This window comes from Sorex araneus, chromosome 9 (genome assembly GCF_027595985.1).
Source record: "Sorex araneus isolate mSorAra2 chromosome 9, mSorAra2.pri, whole genome shotgun sequence".
Lineage (NCBI taxonomy): Eukaryota > Metazoa > Chordata > Mammalia > Eulipotyphla > Soricidae > Sorex > Sorex araneus.
The window spans coordinates 4,617,283-4,644,913 of record NC_073310.1 but is presented as its reverse complement, the minus strand read 5'-3'; the positions used below and the strand labels follow the sequence as shown (position 1 = coordinate 4,644,913).

Genomic DNA, 27,631 nt, shown 5'->3' with positions numbered 1-27,631 from the left:
TCCGGGTAAGTCAAATGAGCCTTTAATGTAACAGGGCTGGCCTATCAGGACAGAGCTTAGCTGCAGTGAAGATCTGGGTGAAGAAATGAAACCCATTGCGTTTCCTCTCCCTCTGACATTGCAGGCAAAAATGATATAACAGGACATCCAAAACAATCCAGACTTTCCCTCAAAGCCTTCAAGAATGAGTGTCCCAAACCTGACCCCAAACCAATACCGTGACCCAGCCCTTCTGGCTCCAATTCCGTGGCCCATCCAGGACTCTGAGAGCCAAGTTTCTGCCTAACAATACGAGTAACTCCTCGGCCGGGTCTGCTGACGGGAGGGAGGAGAGGAGACGGGCGTCTGATTACGGAAAGCACAGGTCCTGCTGGGAGCCGGCCGGGACAAGGGCTGCTTTCCTGCGCCACCCGCCCCTTTCGCCCAGGAAATGGGAGTTTTTAGGTGCCAACGTCAGGCCTGGCACGGGTTGTGTTCATGAACACAGGGATTTGTTCATGAACCGGAAGAAACACCACCTGTTACCACCCAAGGGGTGGCGGCTTGGTACAACCTGTCCTATACCTCTGCTGCTGGTCTGTTCAGCTGGAGGAAGTTACTGGAAAAGTGTGTGTGTGTGTGTGTGTGTGTGTGGTGGTGGTGGGGGGGGAGGGAGGAGCATTTTTTTCATTTGAGTTTTTTGTTTGTATTTTTTGGGGGGGGTCACACCCGGCCATGCTCAGGGATCACTCCTGGCTCTGCACTCAGGAATTAGCCCTGGCGGTGCTCAGGGGAGCCTATGGGATGCCGGGGATTGAACTCCGGGTCGGCCGTGTGCAGGCAAACAAACGCCCTCTCCGCTGGACTATCGCTCGGGCCCCAAGTTTTTGTCTAGAATACAAAGCGAGGTGCTAGCTAGCGGCTGCCTTAGCGTTAGTGCAACGGCAAACAACAGCTTTTACTCTCCTTTATGAAAAGCAGGGACGGAGTGTGAGAAGGACAGGGTGAGACATTTCTTATCACCAATCCTTGGCCTTCCCCCTCCACCCCCCCTACTGCGAGCTGTACTGCTGTGTGAAAGGCTGTCCGTGCCCCCTCACCACCCACCCCTCACTGCCAATTGCTCAATTCAGATTCGGGAACTTTCTCGATCCAGGGGATTTTTGTGGGAGATTTTTTTTTTTTTTTTTTTCAGAAAATTTCAGCATGCAAGGGTGATTTTTCTTGGTCGGGCTGATCGTGCGGAATGGTCAGGGTTGAGTGGCGGCTGGCGACGCTCTTTAGGAGTTCTTCTGAGGGACTTTCACTGTGACCTGCAAGAGGGACACAGAGAAGCCGATAAGTGCTCAGGCGGCCCTGGGGTCATCAGGCCTTGGCTGAACCCAACACAAATGAGTGGAAACGCCTTCCTTATTCCAACGTCTTGAGGGCCGGCTGGCCCAGCCTGGGACCCACGAGCGTCGCATTTTGTGAGGGTCACAATCAGCCTCCCCAGAACCCAGAAGACTGCTTTTGGGGAGGGGGCTAGAACCCAAACCTCCTGGCACAAGGGGCTGGAGGACAGTACAGTGGGGAGGGCGTTTGCCTTGCTCATCGTGGACCCGGGTTTGGTCCACAGCGTCCCATATGGTCCCCTGAGCCCACCAGGAGTGATTCCTGAGTGCAGAGCCGGGAGTAAGCCCTAAGCACCGCCAGTGCTGGGGGGACCATAAGAGGTGCCTGGGGACCAAACCTGGGTCAGGTGTGTGCAAGACAAGTGCTTTACCCGCTCTATTATCATTCCAGCCCAGAAAAAATTTCTTTATGGTTGGTTTCCTGGCTATAGCTTCCAAGGTTCCAGAGAGATCTCCAGCACAGACTGAGCACAGCACCTGGCCCATGGGTGCTGGGCTGCAGCTGCTCTGCCTCCCAGTCCCTCACCCGTGCACCCCCATCCCGCCTCTTCTTCTCCCATGTGCTCCAACACTGAGCACCTTGGCCGGGGCTGACTGTGGCCACACCGCACCTCTACGCTCGGCCTCTTCCCGGCAGCCCTCCCGCCCCTCTCTCTCACCCAGCCGGGCTGCAGATCCCGCCCCAGCTCCTCTGCACCCACGGCCACAGCCCAGCGCATCACGAGCAGCTGCAACGCGGGGTCTGGCCTCGTGTCTGGACCCCGGGAACAGAAGCAAACAACTGTATGTATTTCACTCCGTGAACTGCGGGGCAGACTATTCTTGCTCTTGGCTCTCTGGTCCCCTCTGCTTCCTTAAGTCTCTCTCGCACTCTCTCTCTCTCTCTCTCTCTCTCCCTCTCGTCCTTTGGTCCATACTGGTGGTACCTGGACTCCCCCGCACAGTGCTCAGGGGTGGCCACCTGCTGCTGTTAGTTTGTGGTGCAGCCCCTTGACCTCTTACTCCCGTACCTTTCTTCCAATCTCCAGAAAAGCCCAGTCGGGCCCCTTCCTCTTTTCTTTATACCCTTATTTGTGCACCTGTCACCTGGGTCAGCTGTGATTAGTGTCTGCTGGACAGAGAAAATCACTTTTCCTCTAGCAGCCCGCCGTCTGGTGGAGGAGGCTGTCCGCACGTGCAGGGACTGGGCCAGACATCAGAGTCACGCGGAACGTGTTGGCCTCCACTCTGCTTCCTCACCTGAAATGACTGGCGCCCTCCTGGCACGCCCGCTACAGAAACCGCTTCATGGCTACTCCAGTCTTCCTAGTTCCTTCTCCCTCTGTTCAACGCCGGAGCCCAAACCCGGGGCCTAACACAGGCCAGGCACACGTGCGCCCGCCTCGCCCAGGTTGCATCACGCCAAGTTAACTATCTGTGGAAATAGTTCTCTCTGTCTCTCTGATCAGTTGGTCGGGGGTTTCTTTCTTTTCTTTTTTTTTTTTTTTTGCTTTTTGGGTCACACCCAGCGATGCTCAGGGGTCACTCCTAGCTCTGCACTCAGGAATCGCCCCTGGCCGTGCTCGGGGGACCATATGGGATACTGGGACTCGAACCCGGGTCGGCGGTGTGCAAGGCAAACGCCCTCCCCGCTATGCTATCACTCCAGGCCCAGTCGGGGGTTTCTTCCTATTTCTTTTTGTTTTTTGGTTTTTTTGTTTTGTTTTGGGCCACACCCAACGATCCTCAGGGGTTACTCCTGGCTTTGCACTCAAGAATTACTCCTGGCGGTGCTTGGGGGACCCTATGGGACGCCGGGGATCGAACCCCAGGTTGGCCATGTACAAGGCAAATGTCCTTTCCGCTGTGCTATCGCTCCGGCCCCCTCTTCCTGTTTCTGAAATCACAAATATTCAAAGGCTGCCAGGGGCTGGGCAGGCGGCCCAAGGGCCAGCGCATCCGCTCTGCACGGGGCACCCGGCCTGGCCCCTGGGCTTTGCACTTCTTTCTGCTTAGAAGCTTTTCCTGGCCGCTTGCTTCCTCCTGGGTGTCGCAGAGAGTGTGTGGAGCCAGATGGTGCCAGGCGCCCCGTCACTTCTCGGGAGACAGAGCGGACACGGGCCATCATCTCTGGCAGCTGCTGTGCCGTGAGCGACGGGGGGAGGGGGGAAACTCGAGGGGCTGGGTGGGAGCGAGCAGGGACCATACTTACGGTCTTCACTTCCGTGTAGGCCTGCAGTCCGTACTCCCCCAGCTCCCGGCCGTTCCCGGACATCTTGTAGCCCCCAAAGGGCGACTGGGCCCCAAAGACATCATAGCAGTTGACCCTGTATTTTCAAACAGAGATATAAGAAGCTACTCGAAGAGTCTGGTCATGGCCTCAGGCCCCCTGCGGTGCTTTCTCTGTTTATTCGGGGAACACAGTTGCCCCAGGGCCATGACCTTCAATGCGGGCACTGGAGGGAGGCGACAGGAAGTGACGTCTCAGCCACGAGGCAGGACACCGTGGTCACACAGGAACAGGTGTATGTTAACAATGGGACCCGGGGGCCGGAGCAACAGATACGGGAGTAAGCAGTTTGACTTGCACGTGGTCAACCTGGGTTCGATCCCCGGCATCCCATATGGTCCCCCGGGCATTGTCAGGAGTAATATCTGAGCGCAGAGCCAGGAGTAACCCCTGAGCATATCCAGGTATGACCCAAAAAGCTAAACCAAAAACAAAAAAAATTAAAATAATATAAAACATATATAAAGGTTCAATCACTGTATCACTGTCATCCTGTTGCTCATCGATTTGCTCGAGCGGGCACCAGTAACGTCTCCATTGTGAGACTTGTTGTTACTGTTTTTGGCATATCGAATACTCCACGGGTAGCTTGCCAGGCTCTGCCGTGCGGGCAGGATACTCTCAGTAGCTTGCCGAGCTCTCTGAGAGGGATGGAGGAATCGAACCCGGGTTGGCCCCGTGCAAGGCAAACGCCCTACCCACCGTGCTATCGCTCCAGCCCATAAAGGTTTAATAAAATTTTTTTTTCCTTTTGGTTCACACCCAGCAATGCTCAGGGGTTACTCCTGGCTCTGCACTCAGGAATTACTCCTGGCGGTGCTTGGGGGAATCATATGGGATGCCGGGGATTGAATCTGGGTCAGTCATGTGCAAGGAGGGAGGGCATTTGCCTTGAATGTGGCCGACCCGGGTTCGATCCCAGGGGCAACGCCAGAGGTAATTCCTGAGCACAGAGCCAGGAGTAAACCCTGAGTGCTTGGTATGAGAAAACCAAAAAAAAAGGAAAAAAATTCCATATTTAGTTTTTAAACTAATGCCAGACAACTCTCCACAACGGCTATCCTATTTTACAATCCTACAATTGTAAAATATATTTTAGAATATATTGACAACTGCAAGGTATGAGGGCTCTAACTTCTCCACATCCTTATTAATTCTCATCACTTACTATCTGGGAGCTGCAAATCAGAACTATGAGGGCCAGAGAAATTGTATAGGGGTTAAGGCACTTGCCCTGCAGGCAACCACCCCAGGCCCATCCCCAGAGCCACATATGGACCCCTGAGCACTGCAGGGCACGACCCAGAATGCAACAAACAAAAATCTGATATCATCTGACACCAGTGAAAACAGCGTATGTCAGAAAGACTGGAAACAACCAGTGGTGGTGGGGTGTGGCGAGGAGCCCCGACCCAGGGCTGGTGGGGGCAGTCTGGGTCAGCCTCTGTGGAAAACAGTACCAAATTTCCACAAAAAAAAAGTTAGACTAGGGTCTGGAGCGATCGCACAGCGAGTAAGGCTGTGCTCGATCCCCAGCATCCCATAGGATCCCCTGAGCACTGCCAGGAGTAATTCCTGAGTGCATGAGCCAGAAGTAACCCCTGTGCATCGCTGGGTGTGACCCAAAAAGGTAAAAAAAGAAATTAGACCAGAGCTTCCACAAGACCCAGCGATTCTACTTGTAGGCCTCTGTTCCCAAACCGTCCACAAACGTCAGATACAGGCCCGCCCACATTCGCTGTGGTGCATTAGCCAAGACACAGAAACAACCCAAACGCCCAACGGCAGCTGCACTGAGAGAAGGGCGGCGGCGTGGGCACCAGGGAAGGCTACGCAGTCGGAAAAAAGCTGAGATCTTGAGTTTGCTGCAACGGGCATGCACCTGGAAGGCGGCAGGCCGAGAAGAAGAGAGGGGGGAAGGACAAGTCCCAGGGGGCCTCACCCGCCTGTGAACAGAGGCCAAACAAGGGGAGAGACAGAAGGGAACCAGCAAAGCCTGAGTTCTGGGTTACAGAACTCGACTCCCAGGGGAGCTGGAGGGGTGCAGGGTAGTGATCAGGAGGTGGACTGGGGTGGGGTGGAAGGTCTTGGGCACTCCGAATGGGGTGGGATTCAGTGACTTGTTCATCAGGACCATAAACGTAAACACGCTTGTAACCAGGCGACCTAAACTAGAATTTAATGCTCAGTCATCTTGTAACGGATGAAAGGAGGCCTAGACCCATCCGAGGGGGAGTGAAGTGGGTGCTGAGCCCTCAAAACCAGTCTCAGCCGGTGCAGACCCTCAGCTCAGCTCACATCTCCTGCCAGGACCTCTAGCTCTGCGCTCAGGGGTCACTTCTGGAGGGCTTGGGGGGCCCATAGGCAGTGCTGGGGGTCCAACCCGCGCCAGCCATGTGCAAGGCAAAAGCCCTACCCGCTGTACTCTCTCTCCGGCCCCTCAACCCTTAGACTCAGAACCCTCTTCTCTCTCTCTCAGTAGCATCCCCCTATGATTGTCATGGCTAACGTATGACCGTGCTTGGGGCATGCCGGCACAGGTACTCCAGATCCCCGAAAACCCAGCCTTTGGGGTTTCCCGGCTGCGTCGTGAGGGGCCACCGGGAGACTCACCACACAGTGCCCGCCTGGAGGGCCTGGGTCAGATAGTTGGCCTTGTCCAAGTCCTTGGTGAAGACGGCTGCGGCCAGGCCATACTTGGAATCGTTGGCTCTGCCCACGACTTCCTCGATGGTCTTGAACTTCAGGATCTGCATCACTGGGCCAAAGATCTGGGCACGAGAGAGAAAGACGGGAGGGGAGGGCAGCCATGCGGCCACCTGCTATGCAGCTTCTTTTCCTTTTTTCTGGTGGGACATGCCGGGGCAGGGCACCTGCTCTGCTTCGTAACGAGAGCCCAGGGACGGGGCGAGGGCGTCAGGGGACCCTCGCCACGGGCAAGGCCAGGCCTTTGGTCCACACCCATGCGCTGCTTTAAGGAAGACCACAGGGGCCAGAGAGGAAGCACAGCGGGCAGGGCACTGGCCCTGCATGTGGCCGACCCAGGTTCAACCCCAGCATCCCAGCTGGTCCCCCGAGCCCTGCCAGGAGTGATCCCAGAGCAGCGCTGGCTGTGCTCCCCACTCCAAACTAAAGAAAACCCACAAAGGGGCTGAAGGGCCGGGGCAGAGTCGCCCTGTGGCTCATGGTTCCCAGGGCCTAGAACACAAACAGAACAAGCCGCCCCCATAGGCTCTGTGGGAAACTGAGCCCCCCCCCAACCCCCAGCCAGTGGCCGGCTGAAGAGGAAAGGACAGAGATTACGCGGGAATTGTAAATAATTTGTCCCAGGCAGAGAGCCAGGATTCAGCCCAGAGCCGGCTGCCAAGTCACAGCGTCAAGACGCTGGGCAGACCCGTCCATCCTCCTCCCAGAACATGCCCCGACGCTGGCCGCATGCTGACCTCCTCCCGGGCGATGGTCATGCCGTCCTGCACGTCCCCGAATATGGTGGGCTGGATGAAGTAGCCCCGGTCGGCCGCGGCCCCGCCCCCGCACAGCAGCTTGGCCCCTTCGTCCTTCCCAGATTTGATGTAGCCAAGGATCTTCTTAAACTGCTGCTCGTCCACCTGCGGGCGGAGTGAAGATGCTCAGGCCAGAACCACACAGGCACACACACAGGGAGTAGCCGGGCCAGGCCGGAAGGAGGAGAACAGGCTCAGGGAACCACAGCAGGCCTCAAAGAAAGACGCAGCCAACCCTTTTTTTAGTTTTCAATTTGAGACTCCTAAAAAGTTTAATCAAAAAACTGAACAGGGGGCCCGGAGTAATAGCACAGCAGGTAGGGCGTTTGCCTTGCACACGGCCGACCCAGGTTCGATCCCCGGCATCCCATATGGTTCCCCCAAGCACTGCCAGGAGTAATTCCTGAGTGCAAAGCCAGGAGTAACCCCTGAGCATCGCTGGGTGTGACCCAAAAAGCAAAAAAAAAAAAAAAAAACCTGAACAGGGGGTCAGAGCAGTAGTATAGCGGGGAGGGCACTTGACACACATGTGGCCAACCCGGGTTCCATCCCCGGCATCCCACAGGGTTCCCTGAGCCAGCCGGGAGTGATTCCTGAATGCACAGCCAAGAGGAACCCCTGAGCATTGCCAGGTGTGACCCCAAAACAAAACAAAGTAAAAATGGAATTGGGGTGAAGAGAGAGTGCAGCCGGTAAGGTGTTTGCCTTGCACACAGCCGGCCCAGGTTCGATCCCTGGCATCCCCAATCCCCACCAGGAGTGATGCCTAAGTCCAGAGATATGAGTAAGACCCAAGCACAGACAGATGTGGCCCCCCCCAAAACCCCAAAACCAATAAATGGTAAGAAGATCCATCCATGGTCAGAGTACATTATAGACACTATAATAAGGACTCGCTCAATCTTCTATGTCAACTGGGAAACCAAAGCATTTGTGTGACTTGTTTCCTTGGAATGTCACTTCATTGCCATGCTTTTGAAACGAGTCCACAATATCTGCACATTAGGCCTATAGTTTCAATGACTGAAATGAATGTAAGCTCATGGGGGGGAAAAAAAAATCAGAGCAAACCGCTCTGTAGAGAAAAGTGAAATGAAGCGTTCCCAGGCCCTGGACATCCAAGCCACACCCCAACTGACCTCATGGACATTAATGATTTCCGGCAGAGAAAGGCAAATTTGTTTTGTTTTACTTGGGGGCCACACCCGGCGGTCCTTAGGGCTTACTCTTGGCTCTGAGCTCAGGGTCACTCCTGGTCGGGTTCTGGAGACCCGATGGGATGCCGGGGATCGAACCCGGGTCGGCTGCATGCAAGGCAAGTGCCCTCCCTGCTGTGCTACCACTCTGGCCCCCTGAGAAAAGCGTTTTTACGGGAAAGCATTCCCCACCACCGCGCGGGAAGCAAGTGATCCTTTCGGCTCACAAGTTCCCGGCACTGATTCCGTGTCTGTAAACTGACAAAGGCTTTTCCGAGGTCACCGGTGAGGAGCGAGGACCGGGGTCCCGCTCTGGGCGGGCTCCGAGAGCTGGTGGCTCCCCGGGACACACACTGGGTCCCGGTCGGGCTTACCTGTGGGCCCTGCTCTGTGTTGCTATCGAAGGGGTTCCCGACCACGCGGGACTTGGCGCGCGCCACGCTCCGCTCCACAAACTCGTTATAAACGTCCTCCTGCACGAAGGTCCGGGAGCCGGCACAGCAGCACTGGCCCTGGTTGAAGAACAGGGCGAAGTGGGCCTGCTCCACGGCCCAGTCCACTGCGGGGGGCAGAGAGGCGGCCGTGAGCGAGGGAGGCCGAGGGAAGCGCCAGGAGCCCGCGGGTCACCGGGGGGAGTGCTCCCCTCTTAGTACAACTAATAATTGGCCATCTCAATCTCAGACTATAGTGCTCAGGCCAGATCAGTCTTTCCTATCCCTGGCAGGGTCCCAGTCTCATAACTACTATTGGATCATGACAGCATTTGTCTATGATCAAGCTCTTAACTTATAGTTAAGAATTAGAGGCACTTTGGCCAGGCCCATCTCGATGCCAGGGTAGCACATAACTCACCGCTTGCCCTGGATCCTTCCTGTCCCACGTCGGGGACCCTACTTTGGGGTGCTAGGAACTGAGGGCAACTGAGGCTTAAGTGGAGAAAGCAGATGCCCGGGAGGGAATAATATTCGAGGCCAATTAATTCCCAAGTTATAAAAACATAATATTGTCTTCTTGTGTCTATACAAAACAGACATAGCTTTAAAGTAAATTATTCAAAAGGCACAAGAAGAGGAGAAAGGCAATATTAACTTATATAATATAAATTCAGTATCCTAGGAAGGTCTGACCTTACAAATTAGCAGAGTCAGATTAAGGGAAAGCCGCGGATTAACTCTTTTGGGGAAGAGAGCATGGAGAAGTGAGTATAGCTAAACAAAGGGATGGGAGAGATTCGGGAAGACCTTGATGGGTGAGACTGGGGTAAGCCTAAACTCTGGGGAAAACAGGGACAAGCTACTTGTGGCAAGGAGGGAAAGGACAAAGTAATGCCATCCTACACTCCCCTAAGGACGATGGGGCCCCAGTGCTCGGGCCTGGGAGGAGGCAGGAGGACCAGGGCGGGCATGGAAGTGGCTCTGCCCAGTTGGGTTATTCTGAGATGCCGGGGGCAGAGGGACAGGCACCCGGGTCGTGGGGGCAGCCATCAGGGACGCTGAGGGCTGCAGAGGTGAGGGGGGACCCGGAACTCACTGTCAGCATCGGACATGATGATGTTGGGGCTCTTTCCGCCCAGCTCCAGCGTGACCCTCTTGAGGTTACTGCTCCCTGCAGCCACCTGGATGAGGCGGCCGACCTGCAGGGGGGAGGGAGAGAGAGAGAGAGAGAGAGAGAGAGAGAGAGACGCTTTCAGCCAGAGGCTCTCGCAGGCACAAGACACGGGATCCCACTGACGGGAGACGTCGTCCCCATCGCTGTGCCATCGCTCCGGCCCCAGTCCCAGCCTCGACCCCACAGGGCCTGTCCCCTGCCCCCCTGCAGCTGGCGCGTCACCCAGGGTGTGGGCGCGGGAACGTCTCACCTCTGTGGAGCCCGTGAAGGCCACTTTGTCCACGTCGGGGTGGGAGGCGATGGCAGCGCCGGCGGTGGGGCCAAAGCCAGGCACGATGTTGACGACGCCCGGGGGAAAGCCGGCCTGGGGACAAGCGCGCGGGGAACAGTGACACGCAGCTCCCGAGGGCCGGGCCGGGGCACACACTCCGCAGGGAGGGGCTCGGGCAGCACAAACGCACTAATTCCAGATGGTGCAGCCAGGGGCCCGCGCCGGGGTCCACGGGCCTGTTCTGTGGGAGGCTGCGGCTCCCTCCCCACGCGCCCTCCCACCTTCATTCCCCGACGGGGGACGCCCACAGAGGAAATGAGAAGAGCACCCTCCCTCCCCGTGGCGGTATGGTGGAGGGGCACAGTCCCTGCTGTTCCCAGAGGAGCACCCCACGCCACACACCTCCTTAATCAAGTTGGCCACGTAGAGGGCGGTGAGCGGGGTCTGCTCGGCCACTTTCATCACCACCACGTTCCCAGTCGCCAGCGCCGGGCCCAGCTTCCACGCTTGCATCAGGAGCGGGAAGTTCCACTGCGACGGACAAAATCCGAAATCCAAACCGGAAGCCGCACCCGCAGAAGCAGCGGCAACGGGTCTCGAACCCCAACCCTCCACCAGGCCATTGGAGGGTTTATTTTCTGTGTGTGTGTGTGTGATGTGTGTGTTTTGTGTGTGTGTGTGTGTGTGTGTGTGTGTGTGTTGGGGCCACTGAAGGGTTTATTTTCTGGGTGTGTTGTGTATGTGTGTGTGTGTGCGTTGGGGCCACACCTGGCTGTGTTCAGGAGTTGCTCGTGTGTGTGTGTGTGTGTGTGTGTGTGTGTGTGTGTGTGTGTGTGTGTGTGTGTGTTGGGGCCACACCTGGCCGTGCTCAGGGGTTACCCGTGCCTCTGTGCTTAGGGGACCATCCACGGTGCCAGGGGTTGAACCCAGGTCGGCTGCGTGCAAGGCAAGCACCCTTCCGGACAAGGCAGGTCTTGGTGGTGACAGCAACGACTCTTGTCACCAGAGCTTTTTGTTTGTTGGGATGCCGGGGATCAAAGGCCTCCCCGCTTCTCTCTCTCTCTCTCTTTCTCTCTCTCTCTCTCCCCGCTGCCTCTCTCTCTCTCTCTCTCTCTCTCTCTCTCCCTTCACCAGAGCGTTTTATAGGCCACGTTAACTCCCACACACAGGGGCTGAGTTCTGCGTTTTTGGACGAGTAAAGGGAGGGGAGGCAGAGAGAGAGAAGAGAGACCTGCCTGAGATGACAGAGTCCACAGTGGCCAGCTGGCACCTGGACCCTGACTGGCCCTGCCAGAGCCCACTGAACAGCCCTGTGTGCTGCCCCCACCCCACCCCCACCCCCTGCGGGGAGCCCGTCCCCCCGCGTCTCTGCGCCCTGACAGAGCCCCGCGCCGTGAGGCTCGCTCACCGGGATGATCTGTCCACACACCCCCACGGGCTCGTGGCGGGTGTAGCTGAAGAAATCGCCGTCGATGGGGATGGTCTTCCCGTGGTACTTATCGGCCCAGCCAGCATAGTATCTTCAGAACACAAAGGGGGCCCGTCAGTCTGTCCCCGGGAAGACCCCAACCCGCCCCCCTGCATCTTTCCGATGCTCTTGGCAAGGTCTGAGTCACGTGGCCGGTGCCACATCGACTGGGTCCAGGGAACTGCCTCGAAGCCTCAGGACCACCTCGGGCCCCTGTGAAAGCTGTGAATTCTGGGGCCGGGGACACGAGTGCATGGGTGGGCGCCCTGGGCTGCATTCCTGGCACCACACAGCACCGCTGGGAGAGCCCCCAGGCGTGCGGAGTGGATTATGAAACTACAGCTCTGGTGCTCGTGGGTCACTTCCACCAGCCGGAACCTACACAGCTGACCTCTACCCCTCTCGAATCTCCCTCCCCTTCCGCTGCGTGGGGACAAGGGCCGTACCGGAGGCATTTGACGACCATGTCCAGATCCACCAGGTAGGAGATGACGTAGGGTTTGCCATTGTCCAGAGTCTCCAGGGCCTAAATAAATAAAGAAGATGAGCACAGACATGCCAGGATGAATCACGGAAAACGGGGCGGCGTGTGGCGAGCGGGCGCAGCGTGGACTGTAAAGGTGACGTCCGCGCCGTGCCACTGAATCTTGTGGCATTTCAGGGCCCACGGTCCCTCCCCCTGCAAAGGAGGGGAGAGGGGGATCATGCGCCCATTTCTCAGCCAGTCACTGCACCTGGGTGTGGAGAGGCTAAACCCGGAAGGCGAGGTGCGAGGGCAAACGGGGAGGAGACAAGGGTGCCGAGGCAGGAGCAGGCCAGGGGGCAGCGGCCCCGTGCAGGAGCCGGGGGAAGCTGAGTGCCCACTGGCCAGCATGGGCTGGACACGGAGCCAAGCTCTGCGGTCACTGAAGAGAATCAGGCTGGATGGACCCGAAGGACCCAGGATGCCAGAGGTGGATGGATGAAGCCCGGGGTTGTTTGCCTTCTAGAAGGTTCACTGTAGTTGCCAGATGGCTGGGAGAAGGGAGAGGGCTGACCCCTGGTTTCTTTGCTCTCTGGCAGTCATGAAGAAGCCCGCCTGCTACACGGGGGCGCAGGTCCTGTGCCCCCCTCCTAGGAAGGCTCTTCCCCTCCCCTCGATCTCGTTTCTTAGCCAAAACCACTGTCCCAAGGAGACGTGGTGCAAGCGAGTTGGCCTTGCAGGGGGGCTGAGAACTCACGGCCAGGTATGTCCGGTCCCGCTCGATCAGGTCAGCCAGGCGGTTCAGCAGCTGGCCCCTGGTGGACGCATCCATACGGCGCCAGGGTGAGCCCAGCTGGAAGGCAGCCCGGGCGGCCTTCACGGCCTTGTCCACGTCTGCCTGGAAAACACCCAGCACAGAGCCAGCTTGGCAACAGCTTGGCAACAGCTCGCCCCCAAGACTCCCGCCGGGCCTTCCCGCACCCTCGGGGGCTGGGGATCGGCCCTCCCAGTCCTGCCCAGGGCCCTGAAAGGCTCGGCCAGGTTCAGAACTGAGCAACGGGGCTTCGCTGGGAATGGGGAGATTAGCAGCAAACACTTCTGCATTTTCATTTCAAAATCCCCGGGAGCTGGAGAGAGACGCGCCAGGGGTGAGCACGCAGAATCTGATGGACACAGCCCAGCGGCAGCTGGCCGTCTCCAAGGCACGAGGGGCGAACCAGCTCCCCGAGCCCAGGGATGCAGAGGAAACGCCGGCAGAGCAGTAGGAGGGAGAGTTTGGCGCCGGAGCAGTAGCACAGTGGGAAGGGCGTTTGCCTGACATGCGGCCGACCGGGGTTCGATCCCCAGCATCCCGTATGGTCCCCCGAGCACCACCAAGGGTAATTCCTGAGTGTGGAGTCAGGAGCAACCCCTGAGCATCACTGGGTGTGACCCAAAAACAAACAAACAAAAATATACATATAGGATGGGGCTGGAGTGAGATAGCACAGCGGGTAGGGTGTTTGCCTTGCACACAGCCGACCCGGGTTCAAATCCCAGCATCCCATATGGTCCCCTGAGGACCGCCAGGAGTAATTCCTGAGTGCAGAGCCATGAGTAACCCCTGTGCATCGCCAGGTGTGACCCAAAAGCCAAAAAATATATATATACATATAGGAGGGAGGGTTTGACTCATGTTAACACAATTCCAGCGACTTTGGTCCCCCGTGCTGGGTGGTCTCTTGAGCACTGCCAGGGGCAGTCTGGGTGGGCCCCGGGAACGCTGGATGGAGCAGAACCGGGTCCAAGCGCTGAACCACCCAGCCCCCTTGGGAGGCGATAACAAGAAACAAAAAACAAAAAAATTGGTTCTCCCCCTTCATCACACACGTTTAATTTGGTGGCCAAGTTTCAAGCGCGAGACAGCACGAAGCAGCTCACGAAGCCCACCCAGCTCCGCCCCCCGAAGCAGCCAGCTCTCACCTTGTCTCCCTCGGCGACCTGGCAGATGACTTCCCCCGTGGACGGGTTGATGGTGGGGAACGTTTTCTTGCTGACGGCATCATGCCACTCATTGTTTATGAAGATCTACAAGGACAAGGGACGGAGCTTGGGGTCAGCTCTGCAGCCAGCAAGGAGGGGAGGGGCCGGGGCAACAGTGCAACCGGGAGGCGCTTCCCCCCCACCGCAGGTAGCCGGCCCAGGTTCCATCCCCGACACCCCATCAAGTCCCCCGGGGCCCCGCCAGGAGTGACGACCACTGAGCGCGGTCAGGAGTCAGCCCCGGGGACCACCAGCTCTGGCCCCCAAATCACAAAACTAACCAACAGCCCTAACCTTCAGAAGTCCCACGGCCTCATTCCGGCCGCCACATCCTCATCTGAGTCCCGGACCCAGGCCAGAGTCTGGGGAGGGGAGCCGGCCCAGCCTCGCCCAGCTCTGCCTGGCAGAGCAGCGGAGAGCGGGCACTGCCCGAGGCCTAATGACAGTGGACACACAACTCGACGAGGGCCTTCTGTTCGGCACTGGGGCAGGCACAGCCATCACCGTCCCCTCGGACTGCGACCTCAGGCCAGCGCAAAGGAGGAGACCTCCCCTCTCGGCATCCAGAGGCCCTCGAAGGCCGGGAGGACTGAGGCGTCCGCAGGGGTGGCCGTGGAGGGCCTCTCCGACGCCGAGGAGCGGTCCAGGGAAGGGCGGCCAGCCGGGCACACACAGCAAAACGCAGCGTTCCAAGGCAGGCGTAAGTAAGGTCCGTTTGCAGAAAAGCCAAAGAAACGGCCAGAGCCACTGTGCCCAGGGAAGGAAGTGAAGGTTGAACTTCGTCTGCCCCTCCTCTGTCTGAGGTCGGAGGTCACTCCGTGCCATGAGTGCACGGCTGAGCCTGGCGTCGGGCCCCAGGGAGCCTCTGCGGTCACCTCAGCCGGACTCGGGGAGGACACAGGGCTTGACCTCAAGGCGGGCACTCTCCCAGCCCCCCATTCCGGGGCCCACAGTGAGCCCCGTCCCGCCGCCACGGCAGAAGACAGCCGGCCGCGTTTAGGGGAATCTCTGGGTGCTTCTGGAGACTGACGGTGCGCAAACATGAGTCGGGGGTGGGGAAGGGGTACTGGCACCTGGGGGCGGGGGTACGCAGAGTTCCCGCAGGAAGCCCAGAGCCACCGAGTTCATGCTGGCGCCAACCCGGGGTCTTCCGGACAAGGTGCAGGCACAGAGATCCCGTTAGCACCCTGAGTGGGGTCTCACACCTCACACTCGCCTGCTTGATCCAAAGGGGGAGAGTGCAGGGGGCAGGCAGAGGGGAGAGGGGTGCACTGGGGAGGCTGGCTGGTCTGGGTGACTCCCCCCCCCACAGTGACCAGGAGGACTGTCCACGCAGTGCCCGGCCCCTCGAGGGAACGGCTGATGTTTACCGTTACGGGGCGACCCCGCTACCAGGGGCTTCACACTCGGCCAGACTCAGGGCCAGTCTCTGTGCTCTCGGCCCAGTTCTTCAGGGAGACCAAGACACTCTCCTGTCCCCATCCCAACGGGGACACTTGCAGCTCACTGCACTTGGGCTCCGAGTACTTTATTCTGGGTACTACCCTCTAACGCAGACCAAGCCGGGTTCAAACTCCGACTTCACCGCTACATCTCTGGGTGTCCGGAGGCTGCTGGGCCGGGCTACAGGGAGCGTGGATGCAACAGAGGGTGCGAGTTTCCACGGTGGCACAAAGCCCGTGTCACGGACCCCTGAGACAGCTGGGAAGCTAAGGCCGGGGGGTGGAGGGGGGCTGCGGGACTCCAACGTGTCCACATGCGAACTTCCGTGAGCCCTGACGGGGGCTAACTGCTCAACTGCCAGGATCCGGACTGGAAGCAGAAAGGTGGGTCAGCCTGGCTAAATGCCCACTGGCCTCTCCCCACCCACCTCCTCCTGCCAAAGGCCAAACGGCTTTTGCAAAGTTCTCTCCGGGTATTTATTTGCCTTTTCAAGGCCCTGAATTTGCTGAATCACGTTGGTTGCTGAATTTCAACAATTCATCTCCTTTCCCAGAGAGCTGGCACGCAGAGATAAGCGGGTGCGGGCAGAGGAGGCCGGCTCCAGCCTCGGCTCCCTTTCTCCCAGGCAGGCTGAGTTCCCAGGGGTCCGGCCCTCCCAAGGAGGAGCTGGGGGGGATGGGGGGCGGGGGGAGGGGGCTGTTGTCAGCCCCGATTTGGAATTCTCTTCAAGTAAGAACCATGGCACAGAGTCTCCTCGAGAACAAACAGCCGCGCACACTTCAGGCCAAACACTTCATAAGCTCCTGGCCCGAAACCCAAAGCCTGAACTTACATAACAGCTTAACTCGGTCACCCCAGGGTGAAGGCGGGGGGAGGGGGGTGAAGACAGCTCACACTTCCTCATCAAGACCCCACGTGAGTGCGTGGGGACTCTTTTGTTATTTCCCCCTGCACCTTCGAAGCAGGATGTTTTTTGAGGGTTCACAGAGATGGAAAGAGCAGTGGCTGGAGGCAGAGTCCTGGGGCACAGAGAAGCAAACCCGGGACCTGAGCGGAAACAGGAAGAGCCCCAGGCTAGAAGAGCCAGGCCGTGGGGGGCCTGAGGGCTCCAGAGGGAGGGTCCGGGAAAGCTGAGGGGGCGCTCTGGATTCCTCAGCTGGACGAACGGAGAGGGGTGCCCGGTCCAGGTAGGGAGAAGGGCTTTCACTTCATCACTGGCTTCTCCGATAACAGTTTATCTTGGACACTGCGCGAAGCCACGAGGAGGCCGGAGAGTGCAGCAGGCAAGGCCCCGGCTGAGCTCACAGCCAACCCGGCCGGATCCCCGCGACCACACACGGTCCCCCAAAGGCCTACCAGGAGTGATCCCTGAGCACCACAGGGTGTGGCCCCCAAACAAACAAAACTACTTCCGAGCAATGAAGCATTTCCCCAAGACAAACGACCGCGAGTTCTCCAGCGCTCGGGATAAGTTTGCGCTGAGGTGCCTCTGGTCTCTGCCAGCTTGGGGCACTCGGCCACGGAAAAATTTGGACTGCTGGGGCCGGGAGACAGGGACAGCAGTCAGGGCGCACGCCCACACGCACCTGGCCTGGGTTCAATTCCTGGGACCTCATGGTCCCCCGAAATATTGCCAGGTACAATCCTGGGCCTTCCACAAGGGTAACGGTGGCCAGGGCGAGTCCCCGGAATGCAGGGTCCCGACAGCACCCACTCGCATTCTCCTGCATTAACCCACCAGCCCAGGGAACCAAGAATCGCCCGAGGGGCTCTGGACCCCTCAGCATCACTTGGGAGGCCCCCACCAAAAAAAAAAAAAGAAGGGAGGGCTGGAGCGATAGCACAGAGGGAAGGGCGTATGCCTTGCACGCGGCAGACTCAGGTTCGATTCCCAGCATCCCATAGGGTCCCCTGAGCACCGCCAGGAGTAATTCCTGAGTGCAGAGCCAGGAGTGACCCCTGAGCATCGAAGAGTGTGACCCAAAAAGAAAAGAAAAAAAAATTTTATTTTTAATGGCCCAGGGCCTGGAAGATGGTTCGGGTGGCAGGGCACATGCTTAGCACATACTTAGCACATGCAAGGTGGAGCTCGATCCTGGGCCCCACGTGGCGCTGGTGACCCCAAACACCAATGAGTGTGGCCTCTATGTGAAGGGTGAGAATAGTCACGTCACTGCCTGTCACCTTTTTTCCAGTCCCCCAGCTGACTACAGGCTGCAAACAGAAACCCGCGGGGCGCAGTAGCCAGGGCAAAGAAAACAGAACTGAGTGGAGCCTCAACCACACGCTGCTGGTCCAAGGACAAAGCAACATCCCCCAGTGCCAGCTCTGGCCGGCCAGGGATCGAGCCCCGGCATCCCATACAGTCTCCCGAGCACCACTAGGAGTGATTCCAGAGTGCAGAGCCAGGAGGAGCCCCTGAGCATCACCGGGGATGACCCAGAAAGCCAAAAACAAAACAACAAACAAAAATTTAGCTCAAGTTTTGAAACCTCGAAGAATTGGGTGCGGGGAGGGGGTTGCGGGTGTTACCACGGGAAACTGGAATGTGGTTCCCCCAAAGGGCGAGTAAACAAATGCTGTCCTTTACAGCCTGTGGGTCTCCTGCGGGTGGCTGCAAAGGGCCCAGGGCCACAGCTGCTGCCGTGTGCCGTGAGGAGATCCCCAGGGAAACATTCCGAGTAAGCACACCAGCTGCGGGAATCTTCTGGAAACCGTGGGGTAGTGGCGGCGAAGGGCAGTCGCCTGCCCAGACTGGCCCGAGGCTGGCCTCTAACGCCTGCGGCTCCCCGTGACCTTCCTGCCACATGCCCTGACCTCCACCAGCTGGGATGGGAGGGTCCGTGCCACGGCAGAGGATTTGCCGGGCAGGCGTTTTCCAGGGCGCGGATAAGGCCAGTGGCGAGGACTTTGGAAACCCCCGGCCGGTGCCAGCTTTCCTGGGTCAGTTCTCGGCGTTCCCGGCCTGGCCCCACAACCCGCCCCACGCTAACTCTTCAATTCTTGGTAGAACGAACGGCCTTTCTTCGTGGAAATACTGGGTTCCTGTTCCCTGCTGCACAGAACAAAATTGTAAACACGGCTGGCAATAAATATTTACAGGGTGGCGATTATATTCCAATCTTGGTGCTGGGAACATAGATGCAAACACACCAAACATGGCTCCTCCCACTGATCAAATATTTGATTAAATTGCCTATTAAATAGTTACATCCTCATCTGACCTTTAGGGCAGGGCCCGAGACTCCGTGGCTATAAGGGGGAGCTAAGCTGAAACCCGGTTTCCTAGTTACCACTCCTAGTACACTTGACCGCCTTGAGCTTTTTTTTTTTTTCTTTTTGGGTCACACCCAGGTTGCTCTAGGGTGACTCCTGGCTCTGCACTCAGGAATTACTCCTGGTGGTGCTTGGGGCCTCCTATGGGATGCTGGGGATTGAACCCAGGTCGGCTGCACGCAAGGCAAACGTCCCACCCGCTGTGCTATCACTCTGGACCCAACCGCCTTGATCTTTGGCTTCCTGCTCTGCCACGACAGCAGTGACATGTGGCTCATGAGCTGTTGATAAGACAAAACAGGAGGATATAAGTACGAGTCCTCAGCACAGGGCCCGGGGGATCAATGAATTGTGATTATTGGGTCTGGGATACATACGCAGACAAACATCTTGTCTCAACTTGCTCTCTACACCATTAACATTCTTTCATCCCCATCTGCTGTGACTCTGCGTGTTCCCACAGATTCTGGGAAAGCAGAGCGACGCCGAGCGGCCTCAAACTGTTGTTAGAAGCAGAAGTAACCGGAGCTGGGATATGGTCTGCAGACTCTCGGTCACCTCAGTTTATTACCTCAACAGAGGATTTAAAAAATCCCGAATGAGGGCTGGAGGGCAATGGCCCCGCTTCCAGCCCTGGCATCTCAAGGTCCCGGGGAAACCACCCGAAGCCATAGCCTCCAAGCATGCAACATAAGCCACGAAACAACAGCAACAACAATTAAACAAAGGTCAGGGTGTAGTTTAGCGGCAGAGCACTGGCCTTGCACAGGAATAGACCCAAGTTCAATACCTGGTAGTAAGCTAGCAGGAAAGAAAACAAAAATCTGAACAATCATACCAGTGTACCAGAGTGAGGGGAATTCCTAGCTCTCCTCCACGCATGCTTGGGCCAAAAGCCTCCTGAGGGTTTCGTAAGAATCACCCTTGGGGGGCAGGAGAGCACTGGATGGGCTGAGTGCATGCTTTGCATGCCGAGGTCGGGGTTCACGGGGTTCAATCCCTGGCATGGCCCCCTGAGCACCCTCTGGAGCAGCCCTCAAGCCCAGAGCACCAGGCCCCACCTCCCTGCAAAGTTTCTCAGGACCTGGCCATTCCCGATGGTGGGGAGCACTTGACGGGCATGTGCTAAGCACTGAATTAGGTCCCTGGCACCGAATCAATGTCTCCTCCCGACAAGACCATGGTGTGAGGTCCTGGTGGCACTGTGGCAGGTGAGTGCCAGAGGTATGGCCTCTATTTTTAAAACAACAAAAAAATCTGCCCTACGGGGCTGGAGCGATAGTACAGAGGAGAGAGCGTTTGCCTTGTACACGGCCAACCCAGGTTCGACCCCCAGCATCCCATATGGTCCCCCTGAGCATCACCAGGAGTGATCCCTGAGTGCAGAGCCCAGAGTAACCCCTGGACATCTCCAGGTGTGACTGAAAAAAAAAATCTGCCCTGGGGCCAGAGAGATAGTACAGAGGCAGGGTGCTTGCCTGAGTTTGATCCCCTCCCCCACCCCCGCACCGATATGGTTCCTGCTGAGTCTTGCCAGGGTGGATTCCTGATTGCAGGGCCAGGGGTAAGCCCTGAGCATGGCCGCTGTGGCCCCAAATTAAAAAAAAAAAAAAAAAAAAAAAACCTCTCTAGGCAAACAGAAAAATCAAAATCCTATTTTGTGTATTTGACCTGTTAGCAGTGATTCCACAACGGGAAATCGGAGGACTATCATTTTCTTTTTTCTGCTTATACTTGCTAGTAGACTACAGGTGATGAAAAGAAAGAAGACGTTTCTAGAGAGCCAAAGCTCCCTTTAATGACCACCCACAAGCAAATTCCCAACGCAGGCCTGCCGGGTACAACTAGCATTTCCCTTTCAACATAGTGTTACATTATTTATTTTTTATTATTATTTATATGAAAATACATTACTCCTGTCCAACGAAAACTTTTCCTTTTTTTTTTGCTTTTTGGGTCACACCTGGCGATGCACAGAGGTTACTCCTGGCTCTGCACTCACTCAGGAATTACACCTGGCGGTGCTCAGGGGACCATATGGGATTCTGGGAATCAAACCCGGGTTGGTCGCATGCAAGGCAAATGCCCTATCCACTGTGCTATCGCTTCAGCCCCAAAAACTTTTCCATTTTAGTCTCTTAGTAAGTACAAGTTCTTGTCCTTGAGGGAATTCTCCCCCCATGAAATACTGCTTTTGAGATGCATTTTTCATACAGTCCAACTACCTTCTTATAACTATGTAACTATGACACGTCTATTCATTTACTTTCCCAGGAAAGCAAACTGGCTTATTTCCTAGAGTTTTGCTAATATCAACTCTGTGGTATTGAATTCATGAGCAGGTCTCTGTATGTCTCTATGAGTTTCCACTGAGTTTCTACCTCACAGATTTCTGTAATGCATAACTTTTTGTACTAGTTAGTCTTTATCAATAGTCATCAGATGGCTTAAAAAGTGGAGAATGGAAAAAAAAAGTGGATAAGACATTAAAAATATAACGGTAAGGGGCTGGAGCGATAGCACAGTGGGTAGGGTGTTTGCCTTGCACGCAGCCGACCCGCGTTCAATTCCCAGCATCCCATATGGTCCCCTGAGCACCACCAGGAATGATTTCTGAGTGTAAAGCCAGGAGTAACCCCTGAGCATCGCTGGGTGTGGCCCAAAAAGCAAAAAATAAAATAAAATAAAATAAAATAAAACAAGAAAAAAATATATATAACCATAAGTTTAAAGAAATAGATGTTTTGATCTCTGAATTATAGACCATTATCTTTATTTTCCAAAGTTAATTATAAAATATTTATGTTTATATTTTCCCTTAGCCAAAATTTTAAGGTTTACATGAATATTATACCAAAACATATTTGTAATAACTTTTTTCTTATTTTGGAGGATATCTATTGTTCTTGAGAGCCAATCAAGTGGTATTTAAATTAGTGCTAAGATGTTGGAATTTAATATTCTGACCTTTGTATTTGTAATTTTTTGTTTGTCTTAAATTTGAAGTGTTTATGAAGCTGCTGTACAAATACATTTGCAATGATTGTTCAGGCTCTTCAAATGTGATTACTATTGAGTTTGCTGTAGGCTCTTACCATGCTAAGCTATAATGCAAATCTTTCACATTCCCAAAGACATGTTTTTATAGTAGAATTAAGCTATGACAAAATAAAAGGGAATTAAGAAAACAAAAAGACAGGGGCTGGAGCGATAGCACAGCAGGTAGGGCATTTGCCTTGCACTCGGCCGACCCAGGTTCGAATCCCAGCATCCCATATGGTCCCCCGAGCACCGCCAGGAGTAATTCCTGAGTGTAGAACCAGGAGTAACCCCTGTGCATTGCCAGGTGTGACCCAAAAAGAAAACAAAACAGGGGCCGGAGCGATAGCACAGCGGGTAGGGCGTTTGCCGCGTGGCCGACCCGGGTTCGATCCCCGGCATCCCATATGGTCCCCCAAGCACTGCCAGGAGTAATTCCTGAATGCAAAGCCAGGAATAACCCCTGAGCATCGCTGGGTGTGACCCAAAAAGCAAAAAAAATAAGAAAACAAAAAAAAAACCAAACAGGGGCCGGAGAGTTTGTGCGGGATTTAAGGCTCTGCCTCGCCTGCCACACACCCTAGCCTGACCCCCGGCCCCTCCAAGAATGACCCCTGAGCGCAGAGCCAGGAGCACGGTGTCACCCCAACCCCCTCCCCCAAACAAAGAGAGATTTCGGCACAGAAAGATTCTTTTTCCTTTCAGTGTTTGGGCCACACCTGGCGGTGCCCAGGGCATCCTCTGTGCACTGAGGGATCACTTCCGGCGGGCAGGGGGACCGTAAGGGGTGCAGGGAATCCCGGAGCCCAGGAATAAACTTTGAGACCACCAGGTGTGGAGGAAGAGAAAGAGAGAAGAGGAGGTGTGGGGGGGGTAACCTGCCCTACCCACTGTACTACACAGCCCTCCCCTCTTCAAAGCCGCTGGTGCTGAGTCTATTCCCGGCTCTGGCAGGGCTTGGGGACGCTGGGGACAGAAGCCCTGTGTGATGATGGGGACAGAACCCACGGTGGCCACGTGCAAGGCAAGCGCCCTCCCCACTGAGCCCTCTGGCCCTGGGAGATCCTTTCTTAAGTCCTTCATTCCCGGCAGCTGTGGTCGGGAGGGTGAGAACAGAGACCAGTGTCATTTCCCCCAAACGCCCGCCAGGTCCACTGTACCACAGCCCAGCTCACTCGCCGATTACAACAGCTCCCACACAGCCCTGAGTCACACCATGGCGCCCCTGGGCCGGCTTTAGCTGCCGCCCTCAGTCAGGTGAGAGCCAGGCACGCGTTCAGGGCTGTAACCGTAGGTGGGGCTTCTGCTCCATTTCACAGACGCAGCAGCCGGGAGCAAAATGGTGTCTTGCAACATCCCCGTCAGGATGAAGCAGGCGCTGGGAAAGGAGCTGGTGAGGCTGAGGATGTAAGCTTGGCATACCCAGCCCAGTCCCAGTCCCGTGGGCGTTTCTCTGATCTCTCTCTCTCTCTCTCTCTCTCTCTCTCTCTCTCTCTCTCTCTCTCTCTCTCAGCCCAGTCCCGTGGGCCTTTCTCTGAGATCTCTCTCTCTCTCTCTCTCAGCCCAGTCCCGTGGGCCTTTCTCTGATCTCTCTCTCTCTCTCTCTCTCTCTCTCTCTCAGCCCAGTCCTGTGGGCATTTCTCTGAGATCTCTCTCTCTCTCAGCCCAGTCCTGTGGGCATTTCTCTGAGATTTCTCTCTCTCAGCCCAGTCCCGTGGGCCTTTCTCTGATCTCTCTCTCTCTCTCTCTCTCTCTCTCTCTCAGCCCAGTCCTGTGGGCATTTCTCTGAGATCTCTCTCTCTCTCAGCCCAGTCCTGTGGGCATTTCTCTGAGATTTCTCTCTCTCAGCCCAGTCCCGTGGGCGTTTCTCTGATCTCTCTCTCTCTCTCTCTCTCTCTCTCTCTCTCTCTCTCTCTCTCTCTCTCTCTCTCTCTCAGCCCAGTCCTGTGGGCATTTTTCTGAGATCTCTCTCTCTCTCAGCCCAGTCCCGTGGGCGTTTCTCTGAGATCTCTCTCTCTCTCTCTCTCTCTCTCTCTCTCTCTCTCTCTCTCTCTCTCTCTCTCTCTCTCTCTCTCTCTCGTGTGTGTGTGTGGTGGTGGGGGGGAAGATCCCTCAGCGATGCTCAAGACTTACTCGTGGCTCTGCACTCAGGGATCACTCCTGGCGACACCCAGGCCACTCTTTGAGGTGCCGGGGATGGAACCTGGCTTGGCCAAGTGCCAGCTACGCCCTACCCGTTGTATCGTGGCTCCAGGCCCTCTTGGACTTGTCTTTTCAGAGCTCCATTACTCTCCAAGTTTGGAAAGAGAGAAAAGAAGAGAAAATGGGAACACATGCCTTTATCCTGACACCTTCCTCACCAAGAACGTTATCCCTTCCCTCCACCCCCTTCCCCTAACAAGGAGAGGCAGAAGGGCCCAGGGAAGTGGATCAATACCCCTCCCTCCCTCCTCCATCCTGGGGGGGGGGAAGAGAGGCGGGAAGGAGACCAGAGCTGCCTGCCTGCTCCACCCCCTCCATGTTAAGATCTGACACGCTTGAAAAACATTTGTCCAAAAGCTCAGAATCCCCCGAATGCTTCCACATAAGAAAACCCAGAGCCAGGGCTGGATAGCCCAGCGGGTGGGGTCCTGGACTCACAAGCGCCAACCTGGGCTCAATCGCCGGCACCCCAGCGGGTCCTCTGAGCATGCCAGGGGTGATCCTTGAGCACACAGCCAGGAGTAAGCCCCCGACACAGCTGAAAACCAAGCCAAAACAGAAAACCCAGCGCCCCAGAAGCTACTGGAAGGTCTATCCAAACTGCTCCCTGTAGGAAGACGAGACTCCAGAACTTTGAACTTCAAAGGGACCAACCTCCCTCAGGGAGGTGTCTGTGATCTAGTCTGTACCTGGCAAAAGACTCGATGTTTTGTTTTGTTTGTGTATTTGGGTTCTGGGCGACAGCTGGTGACGTCAGGGCTTACTCCTGGCTCTGCACTCAGGAATTGCTCCTGCAGAGGCTTGGGGGACCCTCTGGGATTGCCGGGGAATGAACCCAGGTTGGCTGGATGTAAGGCAGGTGTCCTAACCACTGTACTCTGTCCAGCTCCCAAGACTCCCACATTTTGACAGGAGGTTTTGTCATTTTTTGTCAATAGGGTTTGCAACAACCTATCACTGGGCGGGGAAAAACAAAAACAGAAAACCTTGGGGTTCCTGACCCTCAGGGAAAAAAAAAACACAACAGAAACAAACAAGAAAAACAGCTCAAGGAGTTTGAAGAGGACCCAGTTCCTGGGTGGAGAATGGCTCAGAAGGTTAAAGGAGGATCTGAATGTCCAGAGCAATGATCAGGGAGACAGAACCTCAGAACAGCAGAAACGCAGAGCTGAGGGCACGAGGGACCCCGGTGCGCAGAGGGACCTTCCAGCGCCGTGGTCACTAAAATTTTAGCTGTGGGGCTGGAGCAATAGCACAGCGGGTAGGGCGTTTGCCTTGCACGTGGCCCGACCCGGGTTCGATTCCCAGCATCCCATATGGTCCCCCGAGCACCGCCAGGAGTGATTCCTGAGTGCAGAGCCAGGAGTGACCCCTGTGCATCGCCGGGTGTGACCCAAAAACAAAATAAATAAATAAAAATAAAAATAAAATTTTAGCTGTGTAAAGGCACATGCGCGCGCGCACACACACACACACACACACACACAAGCCAAGACTCTCTTCGCGGTCACACGGCCACCTGCTGACATACTCCTGGAACACGTCCTGCGGTGCTTTACAGCAGCCTGCGCATTCCGCAAGCCAGTGTGACTGTGATCTCAGAAAAACCCCATAGAGAAAAACAGCCGCAGGGAGATTTATGCCCCTGGGAAGGGCGGGGAGGCTCTCTCCTGGGCTTGGGTGCCCCCCTGCGGGACCTGTTCGCTCCTCCAGGGTCACACAAAGGAAAAAGATTGTAATTAGGACACCGGGCTATGGGGACTGAAACCAGCGCCCTGGGGATTGAGATCAGCGCGTTCTGCCCCCACGCAAGGCAAGTGCCTTGACCTTCTGGACTATCTTTCTGCTAGATTTTCTTTTTTTAATCCCTTCCCCCTCTGCTCGATTTCCGTGATACTCAAGTCTTCAAAGCATGAATGCTTGGCTACAGCGGGTTACCTCGGCGAAGGGAGCATCAGCCCCGGAATTTCTGGCTTGTGTTTTACAAAGGATCTTATGAAATCTTCGTGAAAACCCTGGCAAATGGTCATTTGCAAACTTCTTCAAGTTACACAGAGGCAACTTTCCTGCACCCACGGGCAGATCTGCGGCCAAGTTCTGGGTCAAACAAGCAAATTGTTGAAAATAGTAGTCGTGGAGGGGCCAGCTCCAAGCGTCCAAATTTTGCCAAGGGACCCCTCCCTTGGCCGGGGGACAGTACAGAGACGGGGCTTTGCCTTCACCAGGCCAACCATGGTTTGGATCCAGGACATCCCGTAGGATCAATCCCCTGAGCCGTGCCACAGAAGTTGATCCCTGAGCTCCAAGTTAGAAGACCTGAGCAGTGGCCCCAAAACAAACAAAAGTAACATGGAGTGTTTTTTAGTTAGTAGCAGCTAAGTCTCTGGGGGACCCGGAGGGAGTACAGAAACGCACTCCAACTTTAAAGATGATTTCAGTCTCGAGGCAAATCACTACACTCTTGTAACTCAAGTCTGTTGACGGGTCGGCTGGAGACGGTACTAGGGCGCTCAGGCTGCCTGAAGACTCAGCAGCGAAACAGGGAAATGTTTGAGGGCGCAAGGGAGGGCTCAGAGGTAAGGAGCGGGGAGGGACCCAGTGCCAGGCGGCGCTGGCCTCCGACCCCCTTTCGGTGCCCACAAGAAGCCTGAAGCCGGCGGGCAGCCTCTCCCCTTGTTGCACAAACGAAAGGGAACGTTTTCATAACCGGCCGCGGCGCTTCACCCAGATACCCAAAGAACAGATATTCCAAAGCCCCGATTGAGCAAGAAGTGTGGGGCTCTGCGGGGAAGCCCCTCCTGGACTTGGTGGGAGAAGGCGCCAGTGCCACATGGGGGGCGAGGGGCCCCTTCCCCTCCCCCCTCCTCGGTTCTCAGCAGCAGAAGCAGCGCCGGGCCCGGGGCATCTCGCTGGGGGGCGCTGGGAGGTCCGGGCGCGTAACGGCTCCCGCGCCCCCCGGGTCCCTTTGGGGCTTTCCTGGCCGAGCGCGCGGATTCGGGGGTGAAGGGGGTTCCGGGGAAAAGGAAAAGTTTGGCCAAGGGGGCCTCGGGCTGGACACGTCCTGGGGGAGCCTGAAGGCCCCGCGCAGACCGAGGCGGCGGCGGCGACAAAGACGCTCCCAGAGCCGGGACGGCCGGGGCCGAAAGGCAGCAGGTTGGCGGCGCATCGAGGGCGCGAAGCAAAGGCGGCCCGAGTCGGATGGACAATGGACCGCGGGGCGGCGAGGATGCCGGCGGGCCGGGCGGGGCCCCCCGGGGCGGCCACCCAGCAGGGGGGAAACTGAGGCCCGGGCCGGCTCCAGCCGCACCCACCGCGGGGAACAAAGCGGCAGCCCCACCTGGTTGCAGAAGACCTCGGGCTGCTGGTTGGGGGTCGGGACGGCCTGCGCGGCGGCCGACAGCAAGCGGCGGCCCAGGCGGGGCCCGAGAGCGCGGGCGGCGAGCGCGGACACGCGGAGCATGGTGCGGCGGCGGCGGCTGTGCGGGCGGCCGGGGGTCA

General features: G+C 56.6%; 1 protein-coding gene across 1 annotated transcript; it reads right to left on the bottom strand.

Annotated features, from left to right (window-relative positions):
• Positions 1 to 27,631, bottom strand: ALDH2 (aldehyde dehydrogenase 2 family member). Its single transcript, XM_055147287.1, has 13 exons — positions 27,471 to 27,631; positions 14,114 to 14,218; positions 12,909 to 13,049; positions 12,135 to 12,214; positions 11,629 to 11,740; positions 10,623 to 10,751; positions 10,200 to 10,313; positions 9,872 to 9,974; positions 8,716 to 8,900; positions 7,086 to 7,250; positions 6,256 to 6,413; positions 3,565 to 3,679; positions 1 to 1,292 (listed from the first exon to the last, which is right to left on the bottom strand). Exons 1-13 carry the CDS (start codon positions 27,591 to 27,593, stop codon positions 1,260 to 1,262), a joined length of 1,563 nt encoding a protein of 520 aa, XP_055003262.1. The 5' UTR covers positions 27,594 to 27,631; the 3' UTR covers positions 1 to 1,259.

Coding starts and splice junctions, on each gene's coding strand:
- ALDH2 (XM_055147287.1), bottom strand. CDS start 27,593: ATGCTCCGCGTGTCCGCGCTCGCCGCCCGCGCTCTCGGGCCCCGCCTG. Junction 11,741..12,134: donor ATGGTCGTCAAATGCCTCCG/GTACGGCCCTTG, acceptor TGTGTTCTGAAG/ATACTATGCTGGCTGGGCCG. Junction 10,314..10,622: donor TGGCCAACTTGATTAAGGAG/GTGTGTGGCGTG, acceptor GCTTGTCCCCAG/GCCGGCTTTCCCCCGGGCGT.